Source organism: Parambassis ranga, chromosome 1, assembly GCF_900634625.1.
Source record: "Parambassis ranga chromosome 1, fParRan2.1, whole genome shotgun sequence".
Lineage (NCBI taxonomy): Eukaryota > Metazoa > Chordata > Actinopteri > Ambassidae > Parambassis > Parambassis ranga.
Window position 1 is genome coordinate 17,188,635 of NC_041022.1, and position 21,383 is coordinate 17,210,017.

The 21,383-nt window shown below is 41.8% G+C and overlaps 1 protein-coding gene across 2 annotated transcripts in view; it reads right to left on the minus strand.

The window, feature by feature from the left end:
* Window positions 1–6,869: 6,869 nt before the first annotated feature.
* The window catches only part of cntln (centlein, centrosomal protein), a 67,523-nt gene continuing 53,009 nt past the window's right edge, over window positions 6,870–21,383 (minus strand). For both annotated transcript variants that reach the window (XM_028404090.1, XM_028404097.1), the window contains exons 25-27: window positions 18,538–18,735; window positions 15,574–15,648; window positions 6,870–7,538 (exon numbers count right to left, since the gene is read on the minus strand). In XM_028404090.1, coding sequence (XP_028259891.1) covers window positions 7,428–7,538; window positions 15,574–15,648; window positions 18,538–18,735 — 384 coding nt within the window. In that variant the 3' untranslated portion in view covers window positions 6,870–7,427. The remainder of the gene's footprint in view (window positions 7,539–15,573; window positions 15,649–18,537; window positions 18,736–21,383) is intronic.

Sequence of the window (21,383 nt, forward strand, 5' to 3'; positions counted from 1 at the left end):
ATGCAGAGGCTGGGTGGTCACAGGTGTATGTTGCTGTTGCAGACTTAACCTTGAAGACCTGCAAGTCTGCACTCACCTACTGTGCGATTAAGCTGTGTGTAGTAGAAACCATGGATGCATGCGGCTTCTGCATGGTGTCGCCCTGAGGACAGTCTTCAGGTCAGACCTCTCAGACAGTCCAGCCAGCTCTATGGTAGCGTCTGATCAGAAATTTTTTCAACTACTTTCCATGCTTTCTTTGTTGGGGTCAATCTACAGTAATTGTGGACTAACTGAAGTTGACAGACATTGACAGACATCACGGACACTGATATAGTGATCTTTTCATCACACTTATTCTCTCCTCCTCATGTATTTATTGGCTGCAATGATCCAATGTTTGCATGAACGGCAGAATGAATGCTGCTAATAGGTTTGAATTAAAGCTAAGAAGTCACCTGCACACATTTGTCAGCTCAGCAGCAGCCACACGGCTGCAGATGGCAGGCTGACAGTCATAAGACCAGTTGGACAAACAGTCAGAAATGCTTGCAACACAGCCACTGTTACAACCCTGCAAGAACACACAAAACAGACCTTCAAATACTTAATGTGTCTATAATGAGACTACAAATAATTACATTCATTTTCGCCCTTAAACACAGCTCCTTTGTTGCTGAAAAGTAACTGCTAGGTGATAAAATGTGTCCATTTGTGTGTGGTGTGTGTGTGGTGAGAAACACACCTCCCGGTGTGTTTCTCACCATCAGAACACTGACTCAGTGTAAGGAATGTGAAAGCACAGGCGTCCCTGAAATAACAACTGAAGTATACACATAAGACCTAACAAGAATAAACATAAGCACTACATTCAGGGGGTTGAAGCGAGGCTTCTGGACTTGTAGAGTTTTCTTTGAAGACGTTTCGCTGCTCCTCCAGGCAGCTTCATCAGTTTTAACTGTTTGGTGGGGAAACATGGTTTATATGTGGGTGTGAGGACCTCAGTGGGTGGGTCTGTGTGAAACTCAAGAATTACATGTTTTCATGAGTTTAGCAGTCACCTTTACTACACTTCTAGTGTTTTAACTCATTCTGTTTCTCGTTCTGTTTGAATGAAGTAAGGGAAAGCATTTACTGTGTTAGTGGCGCCACCCAGTGGGTTTTTTTTGAACACATGATGATAACCAGAATGATCGTTATCTCATGCACATACTCAGTCACAAACAAAAATGAAAACAACATTTGATTTTAGAGTGTGATACTAAAAACTGGCAGCAGAATAATAAGAGCATGTGCAGTAAGTCAGGATAAGGTCATCAATAAAAGTTGTCACAAAAATGTCAGTGATGATTTAAGTGATGACATTTTAAATCTATTTTTGTTGTTTGTTTATATAATTGTCCTTTGTTTGTATTATAATACAATATAAATATATATATATTAACAAACTTACACTAAGTGTCCTGTAAACGCACTATCACTATCTATGGTGCTCTGCCTCCACCTAGTGGTATAAAATGATGCAGCAGCAGTGATGCATAAGAAACAGTCAAACAGCCCTTATGTGACTCCATCAAAGAAGAGCAGCTTCACAGTAAAAGCTACATACACAGGAGGACATATATAAGATATCCTGAAGGACAAACTATCGTCTGAGTCTTAACACAGAAAGGTGACATGAGTGCAGTCCTTTGTTCAGTTTTCTTGCTCGGTGGCCTCGACAGGCCGCTCTGATAAAGTGCTTGGTCCCACGGCTCAGTGATCTGTGTGTGAGTGCATGTGGCCTGAGGTGAGTGATGTTCCAATTGTCTGAACTCACCAGACAATAAATCTCAGCTGTACAGATGGAGGCCAAGCAGAAGTCAGATATAACACTGTTGACATTAACTTTATTATACTGACCACTTGTCTTATTTATCAATCAATATCAACACTGAGAGCTGGGAAATACTGTGGCAAGAAAAAGTATGATTGGAATTATCTGGTTTTAGTTGGTCTTAAACTTTGATCTGATCATTGTTGTTGTATAGACAAACACAGTGTGCTTAAGTCAGAAACACACATTATATGTCTTTTTTAGTGTTGACCTCAATAACCATTTACTTTTGCTGCAGTAAAATGCTCAGCTTTATCACAGCTCTCTAAAGGGTTAAAATGTGGACTTTTAAAGGGCCATGCCAACAGGTGGAGCTTCTGTTGTAGAAGCCACTGACCTCAGTGTTTAGTATCATTGTCCCTCTCTCTCTTCACTGACAAACAGCCACCAAATTACATAAATGAGAAGGCAAGCTGTCCAGACCCAGATGTATCAGAGCTGAACCACATCCTGCTGCCTCCTCCACTGTAAATCCTCTATGGAATGTGGTTCTTTACCAACTTTATGTTAACAGGTGTCAAAAATGTCAATCAGAATTAATTATATTATTAGTTATATTATTATTTTATTTTATTATTACCATTGCTGTTTGATTTTTCTCAGTTTATACTGAAGCAAGCCACATTTACACCAACACCACTATAAAGTGTACAAAGAGAGGACAGGGTTACGGGATTTTACAAAACATACACTTCATACATTCAATAGTTTTTCAAAAGTGGACCACTGAGCTATCTGATACACCACCTCAGATGTGTGATGGTGTTCAGGAAGATGCAGGATGTGGCCACCCAGGTGCTTACACCACCTCACAACCATTTTAAATAGCATTAACTGCATTAAGACCTGCACTTCTGCAGCCACTTACAGTGTAATTATAGGCTCTGCAGGGTGAAAGCATGGATGCATGTGGCCTTTTCATGGTGTCACCATAGAGGATAGCCCTTCCATGACTAGAAGCTGGAGAGTTCTTCCAGTCCAGCTGGCTGTGTGTGTAGCATCTGATCAGAAATCCTGTGTGTGTATCCATTTGTGTGGGGAGGTGTACAGTAGACCACCTGAACTGAGTGTGTGTGTGTGCTTATTAATTACCTGGGTGAGTTTCAAGTAATGCTCATGACCAACCTGCTCTACATCCATTGTCTCCATCTGTCAAACTAAACACACAAATCACTGTTCATCTTTCAGGCAACATCCCACCAGAAACTGACTCTGCTTTTTTATGTTAATCTTTAAAACATTAACAAATGGTTCTGTTTTTATTTTAGCAAAGATAAAGCCCTGAACAACTTCTGCATCTCAGGAAAAGTGCACCTGCAGATCTTTTTGTTACCCTGTGTGTTCAGGTGTACAGGTGGACAGCAGACCGGGGGTCATTTGTCACACATATGCCAGTCATGTCACCAGAGACAAACAGCTAACACACACCAGGTTGTAGTCATGTGTTTGTGTGTTTCGTAAAGTCCACCAATCCCCACGCCATCCCGCTCCACTCAAACATGCTAATGTACCTGTGCTCTGCTCTAATTGGTCCCAGTGATGCTCGCCCTGCTCCACCTGTGTTCATGGGAAGCCTCCAGTTAGTCCTGCAGTCAGGCCCCCGCCACTGTGTGCGAATGTGCAGTGCTAATATTATGCAAACAAACACTTTGTTGTTTGGCACTTCTTGCACCGACCCGCCACTGTGGAAGAAGGGGAAACAGTAAGTGAAGGGAAATGGAGAAAGGAACAAGGGGTGGATGGGTGGAGGTGGGGTGCTTGAATTCATTAGTGTGATTACCTGAGGTGTGCTACTTTACAGGGGGTAATCTGCCGGCCTGCTTCATACCCTCCAAACTTCAGCCAGTCCGCTAATGAGCGCTTGGAAAAGTTAGTCAAGGTGGAGAGGTGCTTTGAGGAGCTGTACACCCCAGACAAAGGTGTTATTATTATACATGTTGGAGCAGAAAACAAAGGATGGCTGCTTATTCAGAGGGAGGACAAAATAATACTGATTCTGTTTAAGCTGTTAGTTTAAATTCTGAACATTCATAACCAAGCGATAACATGTCAATCAATAAAGTTGGAGCACAGAGACTGACATGTTTAAAGCATGCCTTCTCTGACGACTACATATGACGCATGGACTAATCTGTAATATAAAGAGCCACATTTCATACATCATTTGAGACAACATCCCAGATTGATCACAAGTACACCAGAGGATCCACTGAAGAGTCACTCCTCTCTGAGGTAATGTCAAGGACTGCAGCCTCCATCCTATGCTGTAAGAATAGGTGGATTAGAGACCAGATCAAACCCTTTCTCAGTCTCTCTTTCTCCCCTTTTTTCCCTCCCCAGGAGCTCAGGCCATGGCTTTAGCAAGACAGCTGCCATGAGCAAGGCTTAGGACAGTCCATGGGGACGGAGAAAGTGTGAGTGTCAAAGAACAATAAAAGTGCAGGATGGAGTTTGATTACGATATATAAGACAAGTGAAGAAAACCCCGAAAAGGATATCTATATAAATACAGCATATATGGACAGACAGACCCTGTAGCTTTCCTCTTCCTCTAGCCCTATGCCTTTGCTTTATCACACAGCATCAAAACATAGCTTCAGTCCCCTGAGTGAGTTGCCTTTTTATCTGCTCCCTAGCTTCCCACGGCGGGCCGCATCCACCCATAATCTGCTGCTGTTTCATGTCTGGAGCACTGTAGAGGAGGATAAGGGACTTGTTCAAGTGAAGATCAATGAGGTTGTATACATAGCATATGTGCATCAGGACAGAGGGATTCCTTTTTTCTTTTTTAATGTGCCATCTGATCAAATAAAAAAGATGGATGTATAGAGAAGCACTTTATAAGGGTTTCATTATTTTTTTTAATAATTACCTCAGCTTCTACCTTTTGTTACCATCTCTCTATGAAGCTAAGATGGAGGACAGACACAATAAACAGAGCAAACATGTTGCATTATACATTTGTCAAAAACACATTTGGCTTTATGTCACAAGTGCCTTGTTATTTAACACAGTGCCAAGTGTCTGTGCCTGCAATATCAAAGCAGACTGATGTATTGGCAGCCATAGCTGGGGTGTGAAACTGTGTCAGTGAAGGAAGGGAAATCACTAGAGGCGGTTTTCTGTTCGCTCCATAGCCAGCAAGGACTAATTGTGTATCAGTTGGAGGCTGAAGAAATTCTCCGTTTGCGCTCTGAGTGTTCTTTGTACTGTGGACTACCCGCCTTCCCACCCAAGTGGCACACACTCACACCAGACAAAGGCAACTTAAAAGTACAACAAAAAAAGCCTTGGGACACACATACACAAATCATCGATCAACCCCAAAGTCAACCCGTGACCCTGACCTTCTCTCCCCCTACAGGAAAAATGTCCTGCAGGAGAAAAAAAAGAAACTGGAAAGTTGGAATTAAAAAGAAGTCTGGGTGAGAGACAAAGATAAAGAAGGAGGGGAAAACATGACACTGCGTTGATTGTGTTGGAATGAATGAAAAGAGGAAGCAAGAAAAACTTTGAATTTGGAACTACTGATCAAAGTAATTCCCACTGGAAATCTCTCTTAATGAGAGCTGTACAAGAAAAGAAGGGTGGAAGACAAGGAGAGAGTGAAAGAGAAGAAAAGAAGGGTATGGCATGCCATTCCTACACAGGAAAAAAAGAGATGAATCATATACAGCGCCTAGTGGAATGAGTGTGTGTTGTATAGTGGTGAGGAGGGAGGGGAGGGGGGGATTGTTTGAAGGGTGTTTTCAAGATCGTTTTAACGTCTTCACTGAGGGAGCGTCGGAGGCAAGGCCAGGTTAATTAAACCCAAGGGAGTACCAGCTGAGGGGGCCCGCATTTGAATATGTCACAGGAATAGCATGAGTGTGTCAGCCGAGGCCGGATGGCAGGGAGAGCAAATATGTTGACTGTGCATTACACGCTTAGAGGAAGAGAAAGAACCTCAGACAGTCAGACAGTCAGAACGGGTGGGGGCTCCCACATAATTTGTGTGGCACCAATGTTTTGCTCTTCTTTACCCACTGTGCCACCGGATTTCTCCAAGTTATTAATGTTTGTCATTAGCCGCATTACGCTGGAGGACAGCGACTGGAAAAAAAAAAAACACTGAAGAAATTTATATGGGACAAATATTGACAATAGCTGGCTCTTGGGTATTGGAGAAGAAGAAAAGATGCAAACTATGTTAATGAATGGTAATTAACCACAAGGGTTTGTCTCTCCTGGATCCCAGCTAAATTGGTCCCCGAGTTGCAGACAGTCCTGGCCTAATCCTTTATTATAAAAAGATAAAGGAAAACGACATCATTAGCATATATTTGAGAAGGGAGGGGGGGGATTAAAAAGTGGAATTATTTCTTTTTAATTCCTGAACGGAGGATTCTGCACACCATTGTTAATTATACATAATAAAAAGAAAGGAGGAAAGTGGCAAAGAGGAAAACAAAAGCCAAGAGAGGTAAAGAACGGAGTAAAAAAATAATAAAAAGGAGGAGTGCGGGGTCTCTTGTGTAGGATGCCAACTCAAGGACAGAGGAGACCGGGATCAGGGTTTAATAATTAAAATGAATAATAAGAGAGGGAGGTAAAAGGGAAACAGATAAAAGGAATTGGAGGTAGCGATGTCAAGGATGGAAACGCTCCTCTAACACACCTCTGCTCGGTATGTGTGTGCTCGTCCGGACTGGTATTAATGATGTCAACAGCAGGGGTCACTTGTTACAGGCAGGAACCATGCTAACAGGCAGCTGTCAATCATGAGAGAGGTGTGAGAACCCTGCTGTCCACCAGAGCATCCTCAGTCACCATCACTCCCTAACTGACAGTCCTTTGAACTCCTGGAAAAATACAAGAGAATGTTTAGACAAGAGCGGTCTTTGAATGAGAAGTACACACGGAAAAAGGTTAGATTTGTTTTTATTTCAAAATTAGGAAAGGGTTTTACACATAATAACCTATTAAATTCAAATAATGAACATGTGCAACTATAAACAATGGTCACTCAAAAATAAATACTTGCAATGCATATGAAGCAGCAGGCTTTAATCATTGACCAGGATCACAGAGAGCTCTGTACTAAAGTTTGCTAACCTCTTCCAGTGAATATTCTGCTCCCTGCTGCATTGAACTTTCACAAACTGTCGACTTTGCTAGGTCAAGTCCCTGCACCTCAAGGTCCTCAAGGTGCCAAATAAATTAGGAGTAGAGGTAAAAGAAAGTGTAACTTAAACATTAGCGTAAGCATTTGCCTTATCACCCCAGGTCTGCATTACGAGTATAGGAAAGTGGCTGTACTGTAAATTAGCTTGGCACTGAAGGGCCCTGTCTGATAGACATAGTGCAGTGAGTGCTAACACAGATGTCGAGGGCTCATTTACAAAAGCCCGGGTGCTGTGTTGAGCCAGTGGCCCAGAGTGAGTCGACAGCGCTTTTCTCACAAATATTGGTTCTGCTGCCCCGGCTCAGCTTGGCTCAGCCTGGCTCCCACTGAGTAGGAACTGGGGAGGGGGAGAAGAAGGGAGGGAGAAAAAGAAGAGGATGACAGTTTTCCCAGCCTCAGCCCAGGGAGTCAGGCTTTTTCGCTGACTGGTGTTGCGAGCATGGCCAGCTCTTCTGTCAGCACTTTCCTCTCCTTCATCTTCACGCGCACAGCCTCCATTAGCTGGCCGGCAGAGGGGATCTGCAGGGGAGGGAAAGGATAGAAAACGGGTGAGGGGGTGGTGGTAAAACGGGGTTAGAGAAAATGAGGAAAACACACAAACCACTATTAAAGAAAAGTCAGATTTTTGACACCTGGCAGCTTTTCATAGAGCCTGTTTGCTGTTTTGTGAAACAAGAGAACCCCAGATGGGGCCTGAGGACTTGTGAAACTTCTGAGGGACCATCCACGTTTAGTGTTTTGACAAAGAAATTCACTAAGTAGGCTACACAGCAGCAGTTTCAATCTTACAGCATTTTTACATTTCCATTTTTTAACATTTTAACCATATTTTTTCAGGTCCGTCGAAGGGGAGAAAACATGAAATGAAACGATGATTTAAAGTTTGTGAAGCCTTCAAATGTCAAGACAAAGAGAACCGAGTTACACAAACTAATAAATAAAAATATTACGTATTTATTTACTGCAAAAAAAATCATCAAATAATGTATCAATGAGTGGCAAACTTCCAGGATTAGAAATTGCTTTAGTGATCATTGATTTGTCACATTCAATGTGATGAATATGGCAAACAAAAAGCAGCATGGAGGACAGTGACTGCACAGCAGTTACTGTAGTTCTATTATATTTTGACACCTTTGACTTCAGTCCCCTAAACATAAATTTGATAAAACAATTTAGAAGTTGATGTTATACAATTGATTGATTTGTAATGATAAATTATAAAGGGTTAAGAAACTTTAAATGATGAATTTTAACTGTGTCAGAAAGAGATCCCTACATGTCTGTTCTGGACAGACAGGAGGACTGGACAGCAGAGAGAGAGAGAGAGAGAGAGAGAGAGAGAGAGAGAGAGAGAGAAATCACCCTTTTAATTATATTATGCATGTTGCATTGTTTTTATGGGGCTAGAGGAACACACCCATGTTCCCTAGAAGCTTACCTTTTTAACAAAAGTGTGCCAAGGCATAATTAGCATCACTAGGAACATAAACAGTACAGTATCTATACTGGGAAGGTAAGCGGCTGAGAACTGCTGTCTAGTTAATCATATAGGAATGCAAGGGTTAAATATGTAGGCGCCTCCTATTTGTGTTTTGTGAGTTGTTGTCATGGAACTGCCAGAAAAGTGAAAATAAAGAGGGCACAGGCCTCTCCTTAGAGTTCTGGCTAATTTTGTTTTTCTTCTGAATCAACACAAGGATTTTATGGTCATTAGGATGCCTGATCAAAGGGTGGAACACCCATAAATATTCCCTCTCCGACTTATGTGCTGCCTTTTACAAGCACCTTTTTTTTGACCAAGGGAAACAAATTATTTCCCTGAGCAATTTTCCAAAGTCACATAGCACAAGATGAAAAGTGGACAGGCTGATCAGAAAATAGTGGCTTCAATATTATAGCTTCAGCTGCTTTTATAAGATGTAATATGAAAACAAAAAAAGAACAAGCAGAACACTGGGGATCTAAAATTACATGATTGTGATAAACACAGACTTAGAATACATGCTGGAATTAGGTGACATGTTCTAAGGACACATAACAGGACTATCTTGTGATATGAGACCGTCATTTATCAATTTCCAATACATCTGGAGAGTGAGAATCTGAGGATACTCTCACACTCACACACACAGTCCCCTTGACACCTTCTCTTCTTCATTAAAGGTAACAGGAGCAGGAAATACAAGGCCGTGTGTGCCGGGAAGTATGTGTGAAAGTGTGCGCGAGTGAGCACTTGAGCATGTGTGCAGTGGGGAGTCAGTTCCAGCAGCACTGGATGCATCAAACACACAGCGCTATTCCTCAGAGAGCCACTACACTGAAGTAACTGCTGAGACATCTCCCTCTGCCTTGCTCCTCCAGGGAGAATTCACTCTCTCCGTTTCACGCACACACTCACACAAGGCAGACACACACATACACACTCTTCCCAATCAGCTAATTGCACTTAGAGCCACTAACTATGCAAACAAACCCACTAAAATAGAGACACAGCCTCAACGTGAGGCTCAAAGGGACAGAAAAGTGGGAGACAGGATCATTAAAAGTCCCGATATGGGATTTTGGTTAAAAACAGCACAAGCAGGTAAACATGATCTAGATAGACTAGTGAGATTTAGGGTTAAACCAGATGTCAAAACTATGAGAGTAACTTAATCTACTTTCTACTCTAAGTATTTTGGGGAAATTGGTAAACAACTGGTAACCTAAACATCCCACTACATTAAAAAAAAAAAATTATTCAGCATGTTTTGATTTTTCCATCAACAGACTCTAGCAAAAGTAAAAACTCACACCCACAAACAGGACAAACAGGACTCTCATTCCCTTTCATCTAACTGCCACATTGGCTGGGGACTGATACCCTGCAGGATGGTTGGAGGTAAGCTATGATGCAGCTGCTCTACTGCATCCCCTGGGCTGCTTAAGGCAGTGTTAAGAACTGGCACTAATGTTATGCTACAGTTGATTTAGCTGGGCCCCTGTCCCCTTTGGCAGAGCCGGCTAGTACCAGCGCTAAGCAACACAACCGCTGTTTTGCAAGACGCCCTGTCCCCTTTGGCAACACCAAAATAGCTACTGCAGCATTAAGCCATGCTAACTCACACCCATTACTATTCAACAGGCCCTGCAGAGCAGACCTTTTGTCTAGGTATGATTTCATGAACATGTTTCAGAAGTGAACTGACGTGTAAAGCCACTGACACTGACAAGTGTGCGTGTGTGTAGACAAGGACAGTGGCTGCAAGCAAAAGGTGTTTTTATGAGCCAATTAAATGACATTGCTATTCTATAGCCCGGGGCACACCTCAAGGCAAGGAGCAGCTCAAAGTTGTAGCACTCCAGTGACCATTGTCTGGTAGTGGCAATACACACAAGAACTTTTTTTTCCATAAAAGATCGATCATTCCAGCTCTTTTGTCTTCTCCCCCGGAACGGGTTAACACAATTATTTCCAAGGGCCCAATCTGTGAGCAGCTGTAGAGATTGTGTCAGTCTGTTGGATATCTAAATGAGTTAGAATGAGGAGAGAGAGAGGGATCACAGAGCCTAAAAGAGATGTAAGTGAAGTGGGCAGTCTTTTTTTGTTATTCTGTATTTCAATATCACTGGAATTGTCCTGTATAATTAGGGACGTACTGCAACTGAACATCAGTCCTTTTCTGTAAAAGCAACATATCTATCCTTCACACGTGTGTCCATGTATACCTGTAACACCGAATTGAGTTTTATATTCATACTGTGATATCCAGTGTGTGCAATGCTGCATATTGAAAATGTCTTTGACTAGCATGATCAGAGTACCTTCCAAGTGGTTAAGGATACCTACTTTAAATCTATGTCCCTGGCTAGTGAGACATCTCCAATCTAGGCCACTAGTCAAGGTAAGGGGGAAGTAGTTGCAGTAGTTTTATCACAGAAAAAACAGCTCTTTGATCTTTGATCTGCTCACTTTTGTTTGAAAATCAAATTTATCAAGCGAGGGAATAACAACAACAACATGATAAATAGATTAAAAAAAGCACAAAGGCACCACACTAAAAAGTCTTGCATTTGATTATCTCCAATAATGAATATGTCACATTTGCAAAAGAGGGGCTCAGGTAAGAAAATCACTAAGCACCGACAACCCTATTCTCTTGCTCTTCTTCGTAATTACCTACCCCTACAGCAGAGCGGATCCCTCTCTTTTCTCCCCGTTAGCCACTAGAGACTGATATGAAAGGGAATTGGACACTTGGGGCCACAAATACTGTAATTAAAAATCTCTCATTTTCTTGATACGTTGTTTGGAAACATCATTTCAGTGCGCAACATGCATTTGTTAGGGATCTGACCTAAATACACCCTAGATTAAACACAGGAAAGCACCGGGTCTTTGTTTCAGGTTCCTACTCATTAGGTGTGAAAATGAGGTGATTCAGGCATGATTGGGGTATAAATATAGAAAGGTGATATCCATACAAAAGAGAAGCAACCTTTAGGCAGAATTCAGCAATCAAGAACATCACAACTTAACAGTATGGCTCATTGGCCAAGGTAATGTACTGGGAAAGTAGTTACAATTAACAAAAGCGGCTGTACTGACAGCTGTCACATACAAAAAGAAAAAAAGACTTATTGTCTTTCCATGGCTGTTCAATCACATGAGGGAATTCTGTGCATCTAGCCATTTATTCAGTAAGCAATATCCACATTTACCATTAATTTTCTTTCTGTGTCCACTGTGTTCGGGAGCACCTCCCCTTGGGTGCAATCACACCATCAGTAACCTTAAAGCTGCAAAAAAAGCTACATGCCTAAAGAATACTGAAAAGATTAAGCACCCAGCCCACCATTCTCAACCAAGATAATCTCAAGGAACGGCGATGTGCAGTACTGTAGTGTGCCTGCAAACCCCCAAACCTTTTGATAGGAGCACCGGCACTCTGTAGCTGCCCTTTCTGTTGATCTGAAATGTACGCTGAACAGAAAAAGTGACTCTAATATTAACATCCATCTTCCCTAGGGAACCTTCCGCTAGTCTCCGCCACTGTTCCAATGACATATTTACAATACCAAGAATCAGCTCAAGTCCCCTACACACACACACACACACACACAAACACAAACACAGAGAGACAAAAAAGAGTGGCTGATTTAATTAGTTCAATCATTAAATGAGGCTTAATTAGAGTCACTTTCCTTCAGAGAGAAGTGTGGGACTCAAAGCTGTTCCTTGTCATTACAGAAGCATAATGAGGCACACAACACAACACAGCAACCCAGTGCCCCTCACCCTCGACACAGCACACACAATCGAAAAGTTTCTCGGTGCAATAACACTGTAAGGGTACAGACACATCTATATGTTTGAAGCAGATTAATGATGTAAATGCCCTATGGAAGCAGCAATATGGTAAAAGGCACCGTCACAAAGTCAATGAAGTCAATTATTTAACACCATTCCCTGCTGCACAAATGAATAAAGTTTGACAAGGGTTTGGAATTACATAAATTATTCCAGCTGTAGAGACATCCATTAATGCTTTTCATGTTTTAATACAAGTCCAGTGCAGAATGGTCTGGACTGTCTCTGCCACTGCCTTAATGTAATGTTCACCTGCTTGTTATAGCTTGGAGGCTGATAAGAAGTGATGCTTGTACGTCTCCCCCGGGTGTGATTGGGAGGTAAATATTAGCAGGCCCTCAGCGCCACCCCATACCAGTAAACCAAACCACTGTCCTCTCATAAAGAAATCAACAGAGTCAATGACTTTTTAAATGTTATTATGCTGTCATGAGGCCTGAGATAGGTGTGTGTGTGTACAAAATGAGTCTGAAAAATGATCTGGAGGGAACGTGTATGTTTGTGTGCATGTGCACACACTTGCATGCATATGCTCCTCGTGTTCATTATTGGCCAGCAGCAGAAGCCAGTCATTTCCCTGTCTTCATAAAGACTTGGCCCATTAAACTCTACCTCCAGTCAATAATTAGGACTCCACAAATAAACCAAAGGCAATTAAATCAATGCTTCCCCGGGCCAGTGCCTGGACCCCACGGCCCACATGGACACTCCATCTTCACTGCTGGCCTTATTCATGGTAGGTTGCGGTGGAGCCATACAGTACACCCCCTGGCCTGCTCATGATTATTAGAAAGCGGCGTCCCTTGATCCTGGCTATGGAGTGCTGTTCATGGTGACTCTCTACTGAGAGGTGTAGGGTTTGATTTCATTAACTCACTGGTGGAGGTGAGACACAAGAAAATGATTGCAATGTTTCATTTGATTTTGAGTGGACATGTGGGGCAGCGTTGAGGCGCTCCAGAAATCTATGGCACTTCATTGGGTACAAAGGGAGCAGCAAAAATACAGTCACATCTCTGTGAATACTGCTACTGTGCTGCAAATGTCTTTCCTTCTTGTTATGTTGACATGTGGCAGTGACATATGACAGTGATTACAAACAATGACCCACACATAGACAGAGATACGCACATAGACACCTCTCTTGAGCTCGTTCACATCTGCAAGCATACACACCCTCACATGGACACACAGAGTGAGTGATGGGTTTGCTATTGACAGGGCCACTGAGATAATAAAGTGCTGTCCCACTGGCAGCTCCATTAGGCACTGACAGTGACAAGATGAGGCTGTCGTGAGCGTGCACATGCACACACGAATATGAACACATACTGAGACATACACACACAGATGGACACATCCTCATCCTCTTTCAGTGACAGCCAGCCAGTTAAGGACATGGATCTCTCTCATCTTCCCTTTCACAGGGTCTATTTTTGTCTCTATGTCTTTTTATCTGAAGAAGTGTGTGCGTGTGACAGAGAGAGAGTGCAGCTCTGGGTACGATCATATCACTATTAGGGGAGTATGTTATTAGTGTCACATGCAGGGTGACAGGCTGGGCCATTCCACTTCATGTTCTGCTTGGTGAGCCTTTCATAAGCTATATAACAGAGTGCACAGAAACCAAGTGGGTACAGTAGTACAGAGTTCTTGAGGTGTGTGTTGGCACATTATCATAGTGGTTTTAAAAACCAAAAGGAGATCTGTCTAACTAACCAACAACTGTCACCAAAAGCAACTTCATGTATGTTTTTTTCTAATTTCTTGGAATACAAGATGTCCCAATAGCTCCCAGAAATAAGACAGATAAAAAGAGACAGAGCTAGAGTCCATCTATGTGACAATAAGGTTTTAAAAACAGTGAGATGAAATTGTAGCACAGAGAGGAAAGGGAAATTATAAATAAATAAACTGAACAAAAAAACAGAACAAGATGGACTTGAAAGGGGATAGAAAAAGTCTGTTTCAGTGAAGGGGGATGACTGCGGTGGTCCCAGTGGTCCCCACAGGGACCTGGGGGCGAGTCTCAGCCTTGTCATAGTCCGCTCTTCTCCTCCTCCACTCTGCACACCAGCTCCAGCCCCCCTCCACCACCCCTGTTCTGCCCACGGAAAACGTCGATAGCAGGCTGCCGGTGCCGAGGTCTCTGGTGGACACTAGCTCATTCTCCCGGCATCGACAGGCCCGCCAAATCAATATTTAGTTCCCCACTAACAAGCTGCCTCGGGGTCTGAGCCAGAGAGAGAGAGAGAGAGAGAGAGAGAGAGAGTGAAAGAGTGTGTGTGTGAGGGGGAGAGAGACACAGAGAGAAAGAGAGAGAGAGAGAGAGAGGAATGCGGGACAGTGGAGGATGGCAGAGAGAGACAGAACAGGGACTGAGAGCTGTCCAGCTAGAAGGGAAAAACATGGATTCAGTAGAGTGTTGTGTGTGCGTTAGTGTGGGAGGGGGAGAGGAAGGTGGAAAGGTCAGAAGAAGATCTGGGGAACAAGAGAACAGTGTCTGGTGTGTGTCGTGGTGCGGAGGCGACGCATGAGTGCCTGCGGCAGCCGCTGACAAGAGCGCAGACAAGACACACACACATGCTCGACACTCTCAATCATACACATATCACAGTAAGCAGACATTGACAGCACTTGAGCAAGGCTCCAGCAGAGCACTCACAGATGAGTGGCTGTGCGCACACAAAGACTCCAACACATGGTAAGGATCTAGTGTCTTGTCTTTGTTGTATCTTTTGCATCACTGTTTTAAGAGCCTGAAGCAGGATCAATGGGGTGGGAACTAAAACTCTTCCTCCATTTATTGTATTTGGATGAAACTGGTGCAAATATTTTGTCTTCACTAAAGTCTGATAAAGCGTTATATCACTCAGATTTGACTAAGGATAATGAAAAGATAAATATCTAGAGATAATGTTTCGAATTGTGGCTTACTTCAGGCGCAGGGAAATATCTTAACATTAATATTTCAGTCTGAAAATTGATAAATGTGAAATATTAAATACATTATTATTAAAAATCACATAAAATCTTTGGTGAAAATAAGTAAGTACTGTACAAAGTTCTTCTTGCAATTACTACTGTAAGTGCAATAAAATAAGTGCATGTTACTGTGCATTTTAAACCACATTTCTATATCTACTCCTGAGTGGGAATGAGTAACTTATGTGATCATTACTGCAGGAGGGTGAATCTGACCTTTTGCTGGAGGATGTGGCTTAAGTGGTCCAGCCACTCCTGGTCTCTGGAACTGTCCGAGCAGGCTGTTGTCCCCTGCAAGCACAAGAGTACATGCATGTCAATGAATACACAGAGCGATGAAGAGTCGTGATGATGTTTAATGAGGATATTTTCAATAAATTGTAGGAATATTAACATCTTCTTTTTGGATACATTGTGCAAAGTCAGTTTTTAAAATGGGCTGTTTTTATAGAGAACGGCCAGAGAATCTTAACATTGGCCTGTTTCGAGTCTGCTGCTGAAGGGCATACATGTGGCACCACACCAACCAGGACCTTGAAGAAGCTCTCTGGAGACTCAGTGGCAGGATACACCACTATATCTTTGCATACTACTCATGTATAAAAACCGAACAGAGCTAGCCTTGTTACTGCTAATGAATAGGGTGAAGAATAACTGTGTGGCCATGTACACCTCAGCAATAATGTGCTACCTCTTCACTTAAAACCCCAAGTGTTGCCATTGGAATTGATGTGACTGGCCTTGTACTGCCTCACAGGGACACAGGAAGTGGAACAAACCAGTAGTATTTGAGATGGCTATTGTGACAAGCCTGCAAAAGAAGCTCATACAGGCCTTACATAAACAGTAATAATAAACTTACATAATTACATAATAAGCTTTCGTGCCAAGAAAGAAAAAACAAATCAGACCTTTGAGAATCTTTAGCTCTTAATAAGTAAGCCTGCAATTTATATATCATCCATTGCTACTACTTTGTCTATAGCAGCTGACTGCACACATTTAATACTTTTATTTTATTGATTGATTTTTTTAGGTATTAGGGCTTAAAGTAAAATAATTAAGGGCAGTGTCTTGTAAGTAAGGTGGATGGTGTAGTTTTAGCAGTCCGGGTTCATTTGGCTTGCCGTTCACTCACCACCTCTTTGCCCATTTAAGGATTAGTCAAGAACAAAGGGCCTAGTTCACAGGTATGTCATTCTTAATATATGTGCCTCTGCCTGTGTTCCCCAGCAATTAGCAAGGTCTAAATACATATCCTGGTGATACTGGTCATGGTACTGGATACTGATGAGAGAAAAGGAAAAATGCAAGAAAAAGTCTGTTATGTGACTGTAGCCTTCAAACTTCTCACAGTGAGAGTCAACACAGTTTGTGTGCTTAAGAGTGAGGGTGCTTATCCACCGTTGGTAGATTTATAATAAAGCACTGACCTCCATCTACCATTACGTACAAAACAAACTGGCCTGGCAATTATATCCTTATTGCATCTGGATCATTAACTCAACAACGTGTTACCCAGGGAGCCTGGAGCTGTCCAAGTCTTTCTAGTGCTCTGGATGAATAGATGCAACATCCAGCATGATACAAGTAAGCGAATGTGGGTGGAGTAGGCATGTTTGAGCAATTCCATAATCTTCTGCACATCTATAGATGCATATGATTAGTTGTGTTTGTAAATGAAATTGTGTGTATTGGAGCAGCTGGTTTTTAAAATCTATAAAAATCAGTCAATAACAAAAAAGGGGGCTCAAATGTTTTGCCAGAATAAATGAACAATGTTTTGGAGAAATAAATCAACACACAAATGTTAAGTAGCCTTTAGAAAAGAAATCTAATCCCAAAATTTTCCAAATTCATCATGCAAGAATACCGTAAATTATTTTAATTTTGCAGATAAGCTAACATTTACTTTATTTTGAGCTACTCGGACTCTGACTTTCTGTAAAGATCTACCATTCACTTCATGATAACGTCTAGTAAACTTTTTACACAGTGTATAACAATTTGTTGTGACTCTAGAATATCTACTTGTGAGTATTCTGCTGACATTCTGTATTATTCCCTAGTACTTCTTCTAAATCTTTTTTCAACAGATGGACAGAAGTAATAAATACATCCAGGTTGAGGCACTAAGTATTGCGTCATCAACCAGCATTACTATGATGGCAGAACTGGGTGGTGAGTGATTTAACCCACAAAGGTTTCAGCTCTGATGAGGGGAACTTTTTGTCAAGTGAATAACTGTTCCCTGTCATCTCCTGGGTGGAGCTGTGCTGTAAAGGGCTAAAATTGGTTTCAAGTGTGAGTAAGTGCCTGGTGCGCCCTCTCTCATCTAGTGATAGATGGGAGGAAGTCCCCTGGGATGTGAGGCTGATTGTAACATGGAGTTGCTAATTGATGACATGGCTGGCTATGATCTATTAAGGACCAGTTGAGTTGGAAAAGAGTGTGAAATTCAGACTCTTGCAAGTGGTCAACAGTCAATAGCAAGGATTTTCAGTTCAATGACTGCTTTCACCTGAGAGGTGAAAAAGTTGTACACACGGCTTGTGCCATATTAAATCTTAGATCAAACTGAAGAGTGCTGCAGGTTTTGACAGGTTTTTGATCTTGTCTATATCGTGACCATTGGATTTAAACATTGTGCCCCATCCTTCTCTGTTGGACTGCAACTTCCAAACTTATAAGTGACACATCTTGGGTGTGTGTTTTACCTTCAGAGAAGTTGGCACTCAGCCTTGCTTATTTTCCCAGATCTATCCATCCATCAATAAGAGAAGGTCAAATGAAGGCAGAGATTGCCATCAAGGCTAAACACAGTTAGACACAGGTAAAATGAACGAAGAAGTTTCTCCTTATTTCCTTTTTACACCAGTGCCAATCTACAGTATCTGTTCCCAGACGACAGGGCAAAAAGCCGCTTGCAACCAATTTAGTTTTAATGGATAAAGAAGAAATCCATACCTACAGGTTGATATTGAAGATATAATGTTTTTTCCAGTTCTATCTGAAATCACTACTCACAATCCCAACAAAAACTTATAGGCTGGTTCAAAATTTTACTATACAGAAAATCTATCATAGGTATGCTGCTTGCTCTGGGCATAATCTAAAGTTAATATAGATCTTTAAGTTAGCATTTGTATGAAATGTTGGACTAGTGTCCCTTGGCCTTACCTGATCAGTTTCCATTATATCTGCAAGATCATTCTCTGACATATTGAGGATGGAGGCAGCTATGGACTTGGCTTTGATCATAGACTTGGCTGAGAGGCCGCCCTTTGCTGCCACAGAGTTGGCCTGCCTCAACCTCCTCCTCTTCATCAACTGCTGCTTGACCTCTTGAACGTCTAAAAGTATTTCACTGGCCAGGGCCTGAAGGGGAGGAGAAAAAGGAATAAAAAAAGAAGATGATGAAATGGATATAGAAAAAAACAAGAGGGATAGCACTGCCTGGCAGATGAATAAATGAAATTGATCAAGCATGCGCCAGAGAGGCCTAGTACATTATGGAGGAATATTGAGTTTGACACACTCAGATTCTCTTCAGTTTCGCCTCACGCTCCCCTGTAGGAATGTGGACCTGAGGGTTTGTTGCCCTGTCGATTGAAAGCTGAGGGAACATAGCTTTGATATCAAACGCACCCCAAGTTTTGCTAAATTCTCCACAGACAGAGAATCATGCATCAGAGAGAGAAAGACAGAGAGCTACTGAAGATACAGCCATTCATTTATTTATTTGCTTTCTGAATGTCTCACAGTACAACAGGGCAGCATAACACTGTTAATAATTAAGCTACAAGGGGCTGTTTCAAATGGTGCCCGAGCGAAAAGCAAGCGAGACGAGGAAGGCCTGGGATGGCACAGTTGTCGGGCACTAAATGGGAGTTTGCTCTAAATACAGAGAGACAATTAAATGTTAAAACTGCCACTGTACACGAGAAAGTCAATAAAGTAAACTCCCCTTTGCTTCATTTTGAGCTTATTGATTGAAGCAATAATCTTCTGTATCATTCCCTTGTAAGCCTGCTGAAAAGCTGACCTTGGAATAGATGGTCAGATGAGGGAAAGCTAGAGACATGAGAACTTGCAGTACACAATAATGAAAATAAAAAAAAAACAAATAAACAAAAAAACAAAGTACAACTTGCTTGTGGACAGTAGACAAGCAAACAAGAAGTACAGTGTGATTGCACATACACAAGCACACAAAAACACTCTGGGGCATTAGAGTAACGAACACAATCACACATGAACAATGTCGAATGGCGGCAAACATCTTCACTTTTCTCTTAATTTTACACAGTTGTTCCGCTTTTCAGAACCAGCAATGGTTCCCAGTGGAGAGTGCTTAGTGAGCGGTCGAAAGCTCGCTGTTATCAGCATGTGCTATCGGTCTATTAGCAACATTAAAGCTCAAATGTTTAGATACTTAAAGTAGATGTTGCAAAGACAAGTCAACATTATCCAAGATAATCCAAAAAACATTTGTCTGCAGGCCCAGTTTCCTTTAAATTACTATTTCCAGATAACGCCATGACCACATTGAGTTAAATTACAATATGCAGCACAGCAGAGCTTTTTCCAGTGGCCTGATGTAAAGAATTAGGTCGATGAACAGAAATCATACACCTGATCCATTTTTTTGGTACAGAAAAGCAAATTTAATTAATTAATTTTGGTAATCTAAGAATGTTAATTCTATTTGTATATTTACAACATATAAGTATTCACGGTCACGAGTCAAGGGTTACACATTCAGTTGCTGTGAATTTTGCATGTGAAAAAGAGTGAGATTAGGGGTGAGTTTATCACTCATTCTTGGCCCTTGGAGAGTCTGTGGGACGGGTAAAAATAAGCAACCGTTTGCACCCACAAGCTCTTACATACATGAAAAATGTTTGTGTGTACGTGTATGCTAAGCGCTCTTAGCCTGGCAAGTACCACAAACACTATAGCCAGAGGGCCAATTTAGACAGAATGAGGATTAGGGTATGGAGATGGGGATCAAATGAGCAGCTAAGAGATACCCTCTTTAATAACAAGCTACCACTGAAATGGTCTTCACACACATGAGGACACAAAGGGCCATTCGCAAAAAATAAAAAGAGCAGAGCGAGATGAGAAAATGGCTTCATTTTGTTGGATTATTCAGGCACTGGTACGAAAAACTGCTGCTTAGTAAATATCATATTGCCAATAAATTTAATGAGCTCTTTTCAAATCAGCTTTGAATAGTTGTTAATGGCTCTCACAGTAAACCTTTTGTCAAATAATTGAGTCTTTTTAAGTAATTAAAAAACATATACATTCACCTGATGGAAAAATTACACTACCCATCCTTTTTTAGTAAGGATGACAAGCCAAAAAATTATTTGTAAAAGAATAATTTGTGTGCCTGTGCATTGCGCACTAGTCACTTCATGCAGGGCCACTGTTTAGCAGTTCAAGAACAGTGCTTACAGCCTGGGGCATGTGCAGGGGCCAAAAGGGTTTGCTGGCACACAATGAAAAAATATCCACACACAAATACACACAGCACAAACAGGCACAAAGAACAAAAAAAACAAGCTCATAAAGACACAAACATCTACACACACGCACGCACACACACCCCTCCGGTCCTGATCAATACATGACAAGAGTAAATCTCCTCCGGACGTCAGGCAGTCCAATCAAAGGGCTTGGTGTTCTTATAGGGGATCACAAGAGCCAGGGGGAGACAAACAATGATGTGAATCCTCAACAACAACACAATGGCCCCAGCACAGCTTAGGGTTATGGGAATGTAGGGGAAGAGTAATATGAGAATGAACTGCTGCTTCTATGCTTAGGTTACATGTAGATTTGCATCCATTTGGGTATTATATACTATACGAATTGGTAGAAAGCAAATTTAAAAAAAGAAAGGCCAGAGGTTTAGTTGTGTGAAAGAAATCCGAGGTCAAGAAAGGAAGCAGAAGATAAAATTAAATCCTGTCTATATCTATTTTTTTCAGATTCTAGCGAGCCCTAAAAGGCAA